We start from the raw sequence: 14,376 nt of genomic DNA, 5'->3' as shown, positions 1-14,376 counted from the left end.
AAGTTTAATTTATTATTAATTATTAATAGAAATTAGAATAAACTAAAACATATTAATTAGTACTGCAGTCTTATGTCTGTTTGGGATTTTTCATTAGAGGAAATACTGGATCCCAAACTGGTGGTACGGAGAAACCATCTTCCCTGTTGAAATTAGGATGTTTTTTAATTTCAATGGCCTCTCGCAGCATCCTGGGTAGATAACGGACTTCTTTTGCAAGGACCTGGGGTTTGTCAAACTTCATTGAATGTGTAGGTTTATCACTGTAATCCGGAAAAATAGTTTCATTTCCTATGTGTAACAATCGCGAAAACCTAAGAACTCGATATGTCAAATGTATTTTTTTAGGAAGATTAAAAAGCAAAAGGAAAATTTAAAAGCTAATTTTGTCTTTGTGAAAAGCATCAAAATTACTCGAAACTGTAACGGTTTTATTATAAATCGGTTTTCGAAATTACGGATATTGAGTCTACGTTTAATTGGAATATCGGTACATTTCTTATAGTATGCATGTATCTGCCCAACTCTTTATTATTTCTCTAAGTGAATTTGTACAAAATTCGACATAATAATATATATAAAAATTAATAAATATTTACTCCATTACTCTTGTGTTCAAGTAATTTTCAGTCGAAGCTAAATATGGTGCATTTTGTTAAATTTCCAGTAGAAGCTGAATATGGTGTTTTTGGGCCCTTAAATTGTTGCAAGCAAAATTAGGCAGCACTGCAATGACGTTAGAATTTAAATTAAATGTTTTAGTTTTTTATATTTCGTTACATGTCACTACGTTTGTATAAGTTAAATTCGGACATTTTTTTCGTGGTTTTTGTATTAGACCCGACGTATATTTGTTGGTAGGTCAATGATTTGAACAATGAAATAGAATTGTGGTAAGAAACGTGCGAAACTTAGATCGAAATTTGGTTTTTTTGTTGAAAAAGAGTAGACCTCTATGTTATGAATGAATCACTTCTGGTCAGTTGACTCAGGATAGGAAACATTTCGTTGCTACTTTCAATTTTAAACTTTTAAGAATTTTTAACAAAATCTATATAAAAAAATCTTATCTCTCTGAGGAATTTGTTTCTGATAGAACACACGGAATGTTTTACAAACAAATTTGTTAAGTAGCTGTCATCGGTGGTGCTTTCTTTACGTATCCTGACTTCGAACACGCCTTTGATAAGGTTCCTCAAATGAGATTGTTATTTCAGGTTAAACACCTTGGCACTCCAAAGATTAATAATATGTTAAATATGCTTAAAGATTACCACGACAGCAGACAGTTCGTATTAGCGACATCTTAAAAAAAACGTATTCACCGGTGTACGCCAGGGCTCAGTTCTTGTACCTACCTTATTCGAAGTTTTCATCATAGATCTCTGTAGTCTTATTTTGTCAGAAGCTTGTCTTTTTGATTATGATGTTAAATATTTCCATGTGTCTCTCTCTCGTTGCCGGTGAAGACTGGATCATCAGTCTAAAGTCTGCTTTAATGCACTGTGCTTGAGAAAATTAAATTAACTGGAACTGAATACAAAATTGATAACAACCCTGTAGTCTCAGTGCTGATACAGGAGGATCTTGGTGTCGTTATTTAACCTGATTGAAATTTGCTGAACATTTTGACCCTATAGTTAAACGAGCTAACAACTTGTTGTATACAGTATACCATTGGAAAATGCTTCCATTACGCAAACGGCTGTTAGTTATGTTATGATCCACAGGATTACATAGGGGTACTTCTAAAAAATGCTTTTCAGTTTTGAAATCTGTACCTGGTCTAAAATATTGATCTCGTCGATAGCGTTCAGAGGAAAATTATTAAGTTGGTTTAACTCTTATGAAAAAGGATGGTAGGTCTAAACCTACCATCAGCTTTGCAAGAACGTCGTTTGCTATGTTTGCTACGGATGTGATCTCGTTATGTGTTTACAAAATATTGGCTCACCAGCAAGGCTGCTATGACTTGACTACCACCATCATTCCTCATTTGAAATTCTCTTGAAGATCACTTTCTGTCAAGAATTTGAACATAATTTCTTATAAAAATATACCACTGTCTCAATAACTGAGCATTGTGTACTTGGAAAGAACTGTTTAAGAAATTGCAAATTTGGGCTATTTCGTATTTATAAGTATATAGTTTATATTACCCTGAACATGTTTATTCACTTTAGATACAGTTTTATATGTCGTGTTTTCTGTGTGGATGTACTTCAAAATTATACACACATTTAGGGGCCTGGATAGTGAACGTGTAAACATTTCTATTTAAAAATGGGTATTGTAGGTCGTAAATCAAATAGTGTAAAAAAAGGAAGAAGAATATAATTTGTAATCACTGCTAAAACTTTAATTTTACACAAACATAAAAAAAAGAGTATTTCTGCACATGCATTATAATTATTATATTCAACACAAATAAAAGACAGAAACTTGTTTTAGGACTTGAAACCCTCAAATATTGCAGTAAATGAGGACTGTGAGTTGAAGATCCTTGATTTCGGTCTGGCTAGACCCACTGAAACCGAGATGACTGGATATGTTGCTACGAGGTAAGTGTTTCAAATCCGAGAAATAACGAAATGTATATGAGTCAGAGACGCGACTGCGCGCGCAGTAACAATACAGGTCACTATTAAAATAGAAGCCATTATTGGGAGTTGTGTCAACCTACCTAAATCTATGTGGTGTACCACAAACTTGGGTACGATTGGGTAATTCCGATTATAGCAGCATGCTTACATCGCAACTAGTTGCGCTCATTCCAGAGAAATGTTCAAATATCGCTAATCAAATTAAAACTAATTCAGTGTAGGATGTTTTTTACCCAGAAATAATATAATCTCAGTACAGAGTGCTAAAAAAACCGACCTCAAAAGTACGTGGAATTACGTCTATTTGCTAAGTTTTATTGAAATATCCCCTAGTTCGCTACTGTACAGGACTTGACACTGGTGATAATAAATATAGGTTCTCACTACGACACTACTCAAAGTATATTGAGAGAAAAACGCCTTGAATTGGAGAAATAGCAAATCAACCATTAAAGTAATTGCTCCTAAATTAAAGTTAGGCGCTATTTATAGAAATGAATTATCATGCCTGAACAGCCACCCTTCGAGGTGGATGATTTTCTTCAAAATGAAATGGGACCACTATGGAAGTACCCCCTTTCCAACATAAAAGAATCATGAAAATCGGTTCACAAATACCGGAGTTAACATCGCGTAACATACATACAAAAAAAAGAAGAAAAAAAAGAACATACCGTCGAATTGAGAACCTCCTCCTTTTTTAAAGTCGGTTAAAAAAAAGAAACATTATCTAAGTTCCCGTGCAGTCTATGAGAGGTCAAGCCAATGAGTGAATTAATTATTCTTTAGGTGGTACCGAGCACCAGAGATCATGCTAAACTGGATGCACTATAACCAAACTGTCGACATCTGGTCGGTTGGGTGTATCATGGCAGAACTACTCACTGGCAGAACTCTGTTCCCAGGTTCTGACCGTATCCTTTTATTAAGTAAAATATTTAAATGTATGCTCGATGTTTGTTACTTTATTTATTATATTTTTTCATTAATATTCTCTTTTCTCTACATTTGCAATCGATCGTGCATTGGTTGTTTGATGTCGCAAATTAGTGTCCATTTTCTTTTATTAGTGATCTATCATTTTTGACATTGAAAGTGGTTTAGTACTTATAAATTACAGTTTGGTGTATAATAACCAACAAACAGTGATTTTCCAACACATCGTGTAAATGCATGGTACGTACATTCAATGAGCGCTTTTTTTGTATTTCTTTATTTGACAAAAGAAAATGTTAAGGTGGAAGACCAAATACACCAAGCTTATTTTTGAGTGAAAAATAAGTATTGAAGTATTTAGTTATGCCAATAAAGTAAAATAAATCCACGTACATAATTCACATAATTATAATTAGCTTTTTAAATTAATTTGTTCAAAAGCAAGCCATGGCTCAACTCATACTGGCGCAGAGTCGAAGCGTCGCGTCGCGTCCTGTTTTTCAACTACAACGGCTGGCAACGCGTGTCAGCGCGTGACGACACTCGCTAATGCCGACCACACTATGATCCTGGCGCAATAATGTGCGCACTAATGTGCGCCCGGATCATAATGTGGTCGTCGTCTGACACCTCACTGCGCTCAAGTATCGCGCGGTGACGCATGTCAACGCCGGAAGCCGCTCGACTGCAACCAAGCGTCGACGCGCGTCGTCGCTTGACTCCATAATTGCATAACACAAATTTTTACCTTAATATTGGGAAAATAGAGATGAATTTGCTATATGCGTAAAACATGACGCGCTGAGATTCATGGAGGAGCTTGGGTGGCACGAGTAGGATCCTTCACCCACCACACGCAAAATAGGCGCCTTGACGTCGAGTTGCGGACACCAGCCCGTTACACCAAGTACCAAATACCAAGTACCAAAACATAACGCGTCGCGACGCTTTGACTCTGCGCCAGTGTGAGTTGAGCCTAGACGCAGGAGTTTTTTGACATTTCCTTTAAAAAGCAAAGTTATGTAAACAGCCAAAAGTTAAGATTAAAAATTTAATTTCACCTTATTAAAATTGCGTTATTTGCGATATCAAAAGTATTTCAGAATAATTTAATGTAACTAATACAATCCGACATCTAAGAAACAATATGATTCAATAACGGTAGGTTCCATTCAATTAGTTTAACTTAAACGACTGGAAAAAACGCTCATTCAATTCAATATTGCAACCACAAACATTTCAATATTAGCATGGAAATGTTTTAATCTTTAATATCGTATCTTCCATTATCTTTCACCTTTCGATGTTAATGCGTTAAGTTACAGTATAGCTTTTAGTATGAACTTCCATAGCTTTCAAGTTTCAACCTTAATGGACGAGACAGATATCCATCAATTGAACTTGATTATGGAGCTTCTTGGAACCCCAGCTCAAGAGTTCATGCAGAAAATATCCTCCGAGTCTGTAAGTAACATTTACTGAGCCCATAACCTCAAACTTTCTTGAGACTTGTACAGAATAGAATAGTACAAGTTGCATTTGAGTCGAGATTCTTCTAAATCATTAACGCCACCATAAGTCAGTGTCGGAAATTAGGATCTAAACGCATCAAGTGAGGCTCCTAAAATATTAAAAAATGTAGTATCACATAGTATTGATGTATTTCGATCCTTATAAATTTGAAATATTCCGACAAAATGGTGGTTTCGCTAACGCTGCACTCTGTAAATAGAAATAAGTAACAGCTTTGCATTAACGTGCTTGACGGTTTTGTCTTGTATTGTACGCTTGTGTACGTTTGGTGCTTTGTAACCTTAACATTCGTGCGTCAGATATTGATCACCTCACAAGAATATTGTTCTTGTGCGGCAAACCTGAACCGGAGACAATTGACAAAATTATAAGTGAAGAGGTAAGGGTGTCTAGAATTTTTTTACCGACAAATAGTTACCACACGACTTGCATATGATTTTAAAATGTAGTGTTTTTAAAGTGGTGCGTCGTTGAATCACGCATTCGGCAACATATGGCGCAACAATGTCAAAAGTATTATAGAAGACAAGGTGAAAATGTGATAACATACAAAAAAAAAATCGATTTAATACGGACACCTAGTAGCAGTGGAGCTCCTTGTGAAAGAGTTTCCCCCAGGGTAGTACTGCCACCTTACCTATTTCTGCTGCAAAGCAGTAATATGACTATTATTGCGTTTCGGTTTTGAAGGGTATGGTGAAATTACAGACACATGGGACTTCTCAACTTATTGTCTCAAGCTTGACAGGCGCAGTGGCAGTGCTCCTCAGATCTGTGCGATTTAAAGTTCTGAGTGGCACTGCATCTGTTATGGACAGGCGAGTCGTTTACCACCAGGTCCACGTCTTATTCGTCCCGTCACTTGGGATCATAAAAAAAACATTGCTTTTAACTCATATCTGAGTCATTTTCAGGAATGAATACATGAAATTAAAGCTCAATTTATGAATGCTTAATTATCTTTAGCATCAACCTATAACAATGATAAGAAACAATTAAAACTGAAGTAAAAAAATCTGTTTTATTTTTCACTGTACTTAACAGCTGTGTAATAAAATGAGTCACACATTGTTTACTGCGGTTTTATTCAAAAGGTCGTGTTTTGGCATTTTGCTATTGTTACAACCCATAAACTTCAAAACTGTGGGTATTCTATAAAGGTCAAGGTTCAAGGATAATTTTTACAATGCAGTTGATGATTTCACAATTCATTATTTGTTCCAAGTGATGTTTCATATTGTTCTGTTTAAATAAGTGTTATATGGGATATATTCGTAAACGTCCAAAGCGTTCATGATGTTCTTGAATGTTCTATTTGTGGTTGGTGCGTACTTGCTTAATATTTTAGCACAACATTGTAATGTGAATTACGGTGTTAGGCTCTCCTCACATTTTGTAGTCGGCATCTAGAATAGTAAATCTAAGGCTCAACTCACACTGGCGCAGAATAAAAGCGTCGCGTCCTGTATTTCAACTACAATGCCTGGCGACGCGCGACGACGCGCGAAGCCGGTCGAATGCAACCAGGCGTTGACGCTTAACTCCATTTTTGCATTACACAAATTTGTACCTTTATATTGGGAAAATAGAGATGAATATGCTATAGGCGAAAAACATGACGCGTCGCGACGCTTCGATTCTGCGCCAGTGTGAGTTGAGCCTATCAGATATCGCTTCTACTGTGGAAGTGAAATACTTTCTCTGATTATGCGTTACGTATTTGAGGCCAATCAGCTTAAAAGTGGTGTAAACCACTTTTATTCTACAATATTACTTTAAATGGTAATGTATGTAGGTAATTATTTTATATTTAGATGCAATTTGTACGATAAAAAAAATTAATATTTTTATATGTATAAAAAAATGTTGTCATGTGATAATAGCACCCAAATATAAAATAATTATTTATGTTTAGTATAATTTAAATAGTATCGTAGAAAAAAAAAGTATGCGGGTTACACCACTATTGCGCTGATAGCCTCAAATTAAAATGTTAGGCTCTCCTCACATTTCGTAGTTGGCATATAGTATATTATAATGATTGTAATAGAAATCGCTTAAACCAATTGATTATTTAAAGCGCGTATTTCTATTTTGTTTGTTTTTCAATACGTTCTGCATTTCAAGTGATAAATTGAAGAAACCCCAGCATATTCTGGCGAAATTGTATTATTCATGTCATAGTAATTCGAATCGAACGGAGTAATTTTTTTTTTTTTGATTATTACGTCCATTCTTGCTAAGCAATGAAAGTTTGCCTCACAATGTCTTTATAGACTATGTTTTGAATATGGTCAAGCAACTCGGAACACCAAGGTTTTGGAATCTTTTTGTCTTACTCTCGTAAAAGACGTATAAATGTGTTTAGAAAAAGAAATTGGAACGATTCCAACTGAAAAGTTAGTAGGCATGTATCACACTCGGGTCTATAGCGTCGGTGACGATTTGTAAATAAGAAATACATGCCAAATAGCTTTGCATAGCGTATTTTTCGAGGTATGAATCATGGGATGGCAGGAATTGCACGCATAGCTTCAAGCGGAATTAAGGAGATTGTAAAGCTTTTAAACTCTTTGAGATTTTTGCATGTATTGGTATTTCTGTATCTAAAGTGGTTTAGTTAGGGCTTCACATTTAGACGTTTGAGCGGGAAGATGTCGGAATGTATTGCAATCATCCCAGACCCTTCCTGTAGCTGAAGAGTTTCCCCAGAATTGTTCTAAGTGACTAAGAATAAGGTCAAACAGATGAATGTTTCAAGCATGTTTCAAGTTACGTTCTAAAATTATATTCGTACCAAGTGTTATCATTGCCCAATTAACCTATCCTTAACCATCTGAAATTTAGAATTTCAAACTTCGTTTTTCGTTTCAATTTATGAAGCGCAATAGAAAGCAGTGATGGCTGTCGAAAATGTATGAAGTTTTTACTTTTTACTTTGAACTTCATCGTTAGTGGGCTATATTTTATTAATAGAAGCACAGAAATAATGGTTTTTTTTAAATAATTGACACTAGAATATTTAGTATCAACGTCAAAGTAAAAGGTTTAAAATCGAACGGGAGGAAAACCAAAAAGTAAAGGAAAACTTATAAGGAGAACTAAAATTGGAAGAAATTAACATTTAAAGGGTTTTTCAACAAGAACTTTGTTTTGTGAATCAAAATAAAACAATAAATTTAGACGACAATGATGAATTTTTATTGTATTAAAAAAGTAACTTTTGGCAATTATGAATGAAAAATGATATCTGATAAAGGTTCACGACGACCACAGTTACAGATGTCGATTCTTTCATCAAAATTTTAAATCACTTTGACAAAATGGTGGGTCTATTTCGTTAATCACTTCACGAATTTTGAGTTTTAAGGCTGCAATCGATTCGACTGGGTCCGTATAGACTCTGTCTTTAACATAACTTCATGAAAAATAATCCAGCGTGTTAAATTATATGATCGAGCTGGCTACTTAACGGCACGAAATACATACAAGGAAAATTTTTTCTATGATTAATAAATTATATTATTAATGATATAAAATATAATAAATTATAACAAAGAATAGGATACATGAGGAACTTAACACAGGGGTAGGTAATGGAACATGTTAAGATAGGAGTCACTGGAGGAAGAAGGAACGGCCAAATTGTCATTTGTTTCTGAAATTGAAACTGATTTAATAATTTAGGCCATTATGAAACATGCACATTAAAGAGATTTCTTCGCCTTCGTGGTATTAAGATGATTTGTTATAAAGGATATAACATGTAGAAAAACACCATATCTCATTGAATAATATTTCTTAAATTCACAGGCTAGGAACTACATCCAATCGTTACCAACATTGAAGCGGCGCGAATTCACTGAGGTCTTCCGCGGCGCGAACCCACTCGCTATCAACCTTCTTGAGCTTATGTTGGAACTCGATGCCGACAAGTGAGTTTGTGTCCTTAGTTATTTTCTTTACACTCAGTATTAGGGTTAGGTGGGGTAAGAGGAACACCGGGGGAAGAGGGACTTGAAGCCTCAACTTATAATCTAAAAACTTTAGCACTATAGTCTCTCAGTCGGTAAAAGAGACAATCAAATTAGTTTAAACGATTTTAAAGAGATGTCGCTACGATGCTCCAAATTCAAAATGGAAGAAACTAATTTGACAGTTGTGGAATCTTAAAGAAAATACGAAGACATAGAAGATACCATGTTCTCCTACCCCATCGTTAGAGGGAAGAGAAACGTTGCACAATTTGCACGTTTTCGGCAAATACACCGTAAGTATTGAATTTCGCGTCATGATTGTTAAAACTTTTAAAGCTGATAAACAAAGGCAAGTTTAGTGTACTTCAAAATTCTTATAAAAGTATCTGTTCTTCCTAGAGCTTAAACCATTTCGTCGGATAGTGCAATTGCGTGTAACTAGCATTTGATTATGAGTCTCCTTTTCGGTAATTTAGTTGCCAAATCAAATTCGCGTAAATGTTGTGGCAACCAAATTAGCGTGATTTACGGGAATCTATTGTTATCAGTCCGTAGATAACATAAATTAATGCTTACTGTGCAAAAATGAATGTCGTAGCCATTGATATAACAAAGTAATAACGTTAAATCCCTCTCCTGTGAAATTTGATTTGGTGCAGATACGCGCTTTTTACCGATAACTACATACGCGGATTTGCACTATACCCGACGATTTGACTCAAAATGAAGTATGTTCTTCCTGCCTCACCTGACTATATTGAAGAAAAATAAAGGAATATGGCAGTTCACTGCTCAGAGCCGCTAAGCATGACCGCAAGAGCTAAGGTTTTCAATATCAGTGGCTTATCTCAAAAATTCATCGTTAAGTTGATTTAAAAAAAACAGGTATACCTACTTGGCGCTCAAAGCCGTCGAATGGTATACCGGCCCAATATTAGCACGTAATTATTTTAAACAATAGAAATCCCGTTTCTTATATCTATGATTAAAACCTCTTACTTTTCAGTAAGAGGTTTTCTTGGGATGATTATAAATTAATGGCAAAAACTCTAAACAAAATAGAGTTCGTTCAGGGAAGTACTGCCACCTTACATATTTCTGCCGTCAAGTATTAATGAAGCATTACTGCGTTCCGGTTTTCGAAGGGTGGTGCTGGTGAAATTACAGGCAAATGACTTGTCAACGCATGTGCTAGGGTGACGGGCGCAATGGCAACGCCCCTCAGATCTTTGTGGTTTAAAGCTCTGAGTGGCACTGCAACTGTCATGGATAGTCTGTCGCTTACCACCAGGCGCACAACTAGTTCGTCTTTTCACTTACATATATTTTCATTTAGAATTACAAAACTTTTCTTCTAAATAGTAAAGTAATTGTTAGTTACACGTCAAAAATCTACAATACGATAATACCGAGATTTTAGAGGGAGGTAGTATCCACTATCCGCGTACTATTTCCTTGAAGTTTAGATATATATAAAGTCTACATATTCTGATTTCTTAGGCGCATAACAGCAGAGCAGGCGCTGGCGCACGAGTATCTCGCACAGTACGCTGATCCAACTGATGAGCCGGTCTCCGCGCCGTACGATCAGAGCTTTGAAGATATGGACTTACCTGTGGACAAGTGGAAAGGTAACTCTGCCTATTAATTGTTTTTTTATCAAACTGATTGATGTGTTCCGTTGTACATCCATTACGTAATTGACTCATATAGAAAATATAGTATCATTTAAAAAAATAATGAGGTTAGATTTTGTAAAGTAAGAATATCTGAAAACAAAAACAAAATCAGTTGAAAAACAGAATAAAAGTATTAAACTTATTTGTCTATTCCTGTCGTGCGATGTTTTACGTGTTCTTAAATGACTATTTCATGCGAGATCGCTCGTGACAACAGATGACAATGCGCTCTATCGCACGGTTTAAAGTTTCAATGCCCATGTTCTGCTGCAAAGCATTCTTAATGCGTAGATAACAAAGCCAAGTTAGAAAACATCACATTCTTACGTGACAAATTGTTTATGACAAGCAGGAATCTTAATTTAGATGGACTTGTTTTTTTGGCTATCAATAATAAAGTGTTATCAGAGTATGTGCCGCTTTAGGTAAACAATCGAAAAGTACTTTTGATACATTAGATAAGCTGTCCTAGATGGATCTGATAATAGTAAATACATATTTTTGATTTTATGTACTCGACAACATTTCTCATTCAAATGTGATAAAGAAATTAATATTCTTACACTAGCTTATTACTTTGTTATTTCAATGACTACGACTTTCATTTTAGCATTAGTTTATGTTGTCTTCGGACTGATAACATTTACGCGGATTTGATTTGGCCACTAAATTACCGAAATGGAAACTCATAATCAGTTGCTAGTTACGCGTAATTGCACTATCCCCGACGATATATAACATCAATACATCATCATCCGTTTAATATCCAATCTTGGATGTAGGCCTTTTCCCTCTTCTTCTACTCTTGGCGATCTTGTGCCCGACTAATCCATTCCTGACCACCGTGTCGGCGGATGTCGTCCAACCAGCGTTGCGGTGATCTGCCGCGCCCTCTGATGTCCGCTCTGGGTCTCCGCTCACGTAGACGCCTTGTCCAGCGCCTTTCGTCCATTCTCGCAATGTGCCCCGCCCACGCCCACGCCCACCTTTTCTTCGCCATGACAACCATCTTTAGCTTTGATCCTATTTCGGATCCAAGCATTGCTTTTTCGATCTCGCAGGGTAACTCCGAACATCAATACGTGAAATAATAAATGTTTTTTAAGAAAAGCTTTCTATTCTATTCTATTCTTAAATAAATTCTCAACAGTCGTCTTCACAAAGTCGCGAATTCATAAGTCCCCTTGTATGTGTACCAGGAAAAATTTCACCACAGTACATATTAAAATGCCACATTTTCTCAATTATAGAGCTCGTGTGGAAAGAAGTAGTGGAGTTCAAACCCCATCCTCAACACATGAACACAGTCGTCGAAGTCAACCCCTCGTAATTGCACAAAATCGCATCGGTAACTATTAATTAAATATAATTATAATTATATTGTTTATTATAGAGTTAACTTTTACGAATTTTGCGAATACCTACAGTGAGTTATTTTATCACTTGTCACCTGCTAAAATATACTTTAACATACTGGTCGTTAAAATGGTTCTCTTAACCTGTTATCTAAAACAAAAAATAAAGTGATATATTCCAAAAATCCCCATAATGGTGTTAGATGTATTTATCCACTAATGACTAGCAGCATAGTATGTTAAGGCAGTTGAGATTTGGGAAATAAAGTATGATAATGGGGATTTCTGGAATAAAACTAACCCTCTGTAAATCAGATGACAAGTTATAAAGTTCACTAAGCGTGATATTGGCACCTATTTTTTTTAAGATAGTTCTAAGGTGTTGCTTGTACAGCTTGTGTCTACAACAGATGATGAAGTGAGTGTAACTATTTCAAAGCGTAGGCGCAATATTTTTTGTATTATCGTACTAAACTGCGGTATGACGACGACCGATTACATAAATGTATTTCCAGGTTTATATAACGTTGAAATGATATCTTCACATGTAGTGTCGTTATGAACGATAGAGTTCGAGTTTAATAGGAATTGAAGATATTTTATAACATACCGTCCCTCTCGTCACTGACTTTAGTATTCAATATTATTGTCAAAACTGAGTAAAAGTTACGATCATTTTTCAAAAGCGAACTTTTTCCATTAATTAACGAATTTTATGACGAGTTTGATATGAGCCACAACTCAAAATGCACTCAAAATTCGGCTTATACCGAAAATACTAGTGATGCAAGGAAGTGAGAAGTGTCATAACGGGAACAGATGCATTAATACACACGAAACTGAAAAACGCGCGTCCCGTCACCATGCAAATTCACGTGCACACTCTGATTCATCGAGAACGTTTTAAAGTTTTGTTATATAAGCTGCGGAAGGAGACGGTAATACCCGTTACTCAAGAGAGGAACGTTGTACACTTTACATATTATTCGATATGTTATTCATATTAGTACATTGTGTTACAAGGGCGGTAAGTAGGCAAATTACGAACTGAGGGATATTTTTTAATGGCCCGAACAGATGTAATTGCTATTCCGCCCGTGTGGCATACAACATTTTTATCACACTTGCAACGAAGTTGAAAATCTTTGAAAATGTATATATAATAGATATAATATATCTGCCGTCCACTAACTAAAACGCGGTTACGTGACAAATATCCATTTTAAAGAAAAAAAGATAGAGCACAAAATATTCTTTTGAAAAAAAAAAATTAGTTAATGTGTTCGACTTTTTTTTTTTTTTGTTTATCCGGGGGAATTAATCTGCTTACAGATACCCCGGCCCCGCGGGGGCAGAGCCGGGGTTATGTGGGACTGGGCTGAACCCTGAAGGGGAACAGCCCGACCGCACTAAACCCCCGAAGTGTTCCTCCTCTCCGCTATAGGTGGGGGTACGGGTACGCTGTTGCACTCGTCCGCGCCCCCACCAGCGGCTGGCCGCGCTCTGCGCAGCCCCTCCTCGAGAAGGGAGACACATCGGTCCCCCGACTCCGAATGTGAAGCTCGCCGAACACCAGACGAGCCTTCCATCCCGGACCCCTTTATGCTGGGCAACGAACTCCCCCGAGTCCGATACCCAGGGGCCATGGGGGGCCAGGACAGCATCCACTCAACTGTGAAGTTCAGTGGCTGCTCCCCCAGCCCCGGCGGATCTGATGACAGGCTCCGCCGCAACACGTAACGCGCTTCCGCGCGGACTCTCCGAAGAGAGTCCCTTGGAGCGCCCACTACGGGCCAACCGCCCACGTTCGGCCGCGGAGGATAGGACGAGCGGCAACGACACACCGACACGTCTCTTCCCCCGCGGCCCCGCCGCCACTGCATCATTAAAAGCGGTGCAGCCCCGCCAGGGTCGCGGAGGACAGGACGAGCGGCAACGACACACCGACACGTCTCTCCCCCCGCGACCCTCCTCCTCGCGCATCCGCGCGGTCCCGCTGGCCAGACGAGCCCCGCGCGGAACGCCCTCCTCCTCGGGCCAGCCTACCACCATCGGCCGGCCCCGTAGGTTCCTCTTAGCTTCACCGTGGGATGAAATCGACCACGGCTACTAGAGCCCCCCCGCCACGACAAGGCGGGAACCCCTTCGGGGGGGAACGTGTTCGACTTACCGGAACTTACCCTAACTATGCATAACTGAAAATATATCATTAAACAATTTGAATATTCTAAAACTGGTTTATGGTTTTTTACTTCGTCACGTTGTGTGTATATCTTGTCACTTAACCGCGTTT

The 14,376-nt window shown here is 37.4% G+C and overlaps 1 protein-coding gene across 1 annotated transcript in view; it reads left to right on the top strand.

Annotated features, from left to right (window-relative positions):
* The window catches only part of LOC113230131 (mitogen-activated protein kinase p38b-like), a 17,476-nt gene extending 4,244 nt beyond the window's left edge, over positions 1-13,232 (top strand). Inside the window, exons 5-10 of the mRNA XM_026463909.1 lie at positions 2,452-2,561; positions 3,393-3,517; positions 4,924-5,003; positions 8,886-9,007; positions 10,550-10,680; positions 11,979-13,232. Coding sequence (XP_026319694.1) covers positions 2,452-2,561; positions 3,393-3,517; positions 4,924-5,003; positions 8,886-9,007; positions 10,550-10,680; positions 11,979-12,058 — 648 coding nt within the window. The 3' untranslated portion in view covers positions 12,059-13,232. The remainder of the gene's footprint in view (positions 1-2,451; positions 2,562-3,392; positions 3,518-4,923; positions 5,004-8,885; positions 9,008-10,549; positions 10,681-11,978) is intronic.
* The last annotated feature ends 1,144 nt before the right edge of the window (positions 13,233-14,376 follow it).

The sequence above is a fragment of the Hyposmocoma kahamanoa genome, unplaced genomic scaffold, assembly GCF_003589595.1.
Source record: "Hyposmocoma kahamanoa isolate Upper Pololo Valley unplaced genomic scaffold, ASM358959v1 63, whole genome shotgun sequence".
NCBI classification, from domain to species: domain Eukaryota; kingdom Metazoa; phylum Arthropoda; class Insecta; order Lepidoptera; family Cosmopterigidae; genus Hyposmocoma; species Hyposmocoma kahamanoa.
This window is presented reverse-complemented; position numbering and strand designations above follow the sequence as displayed.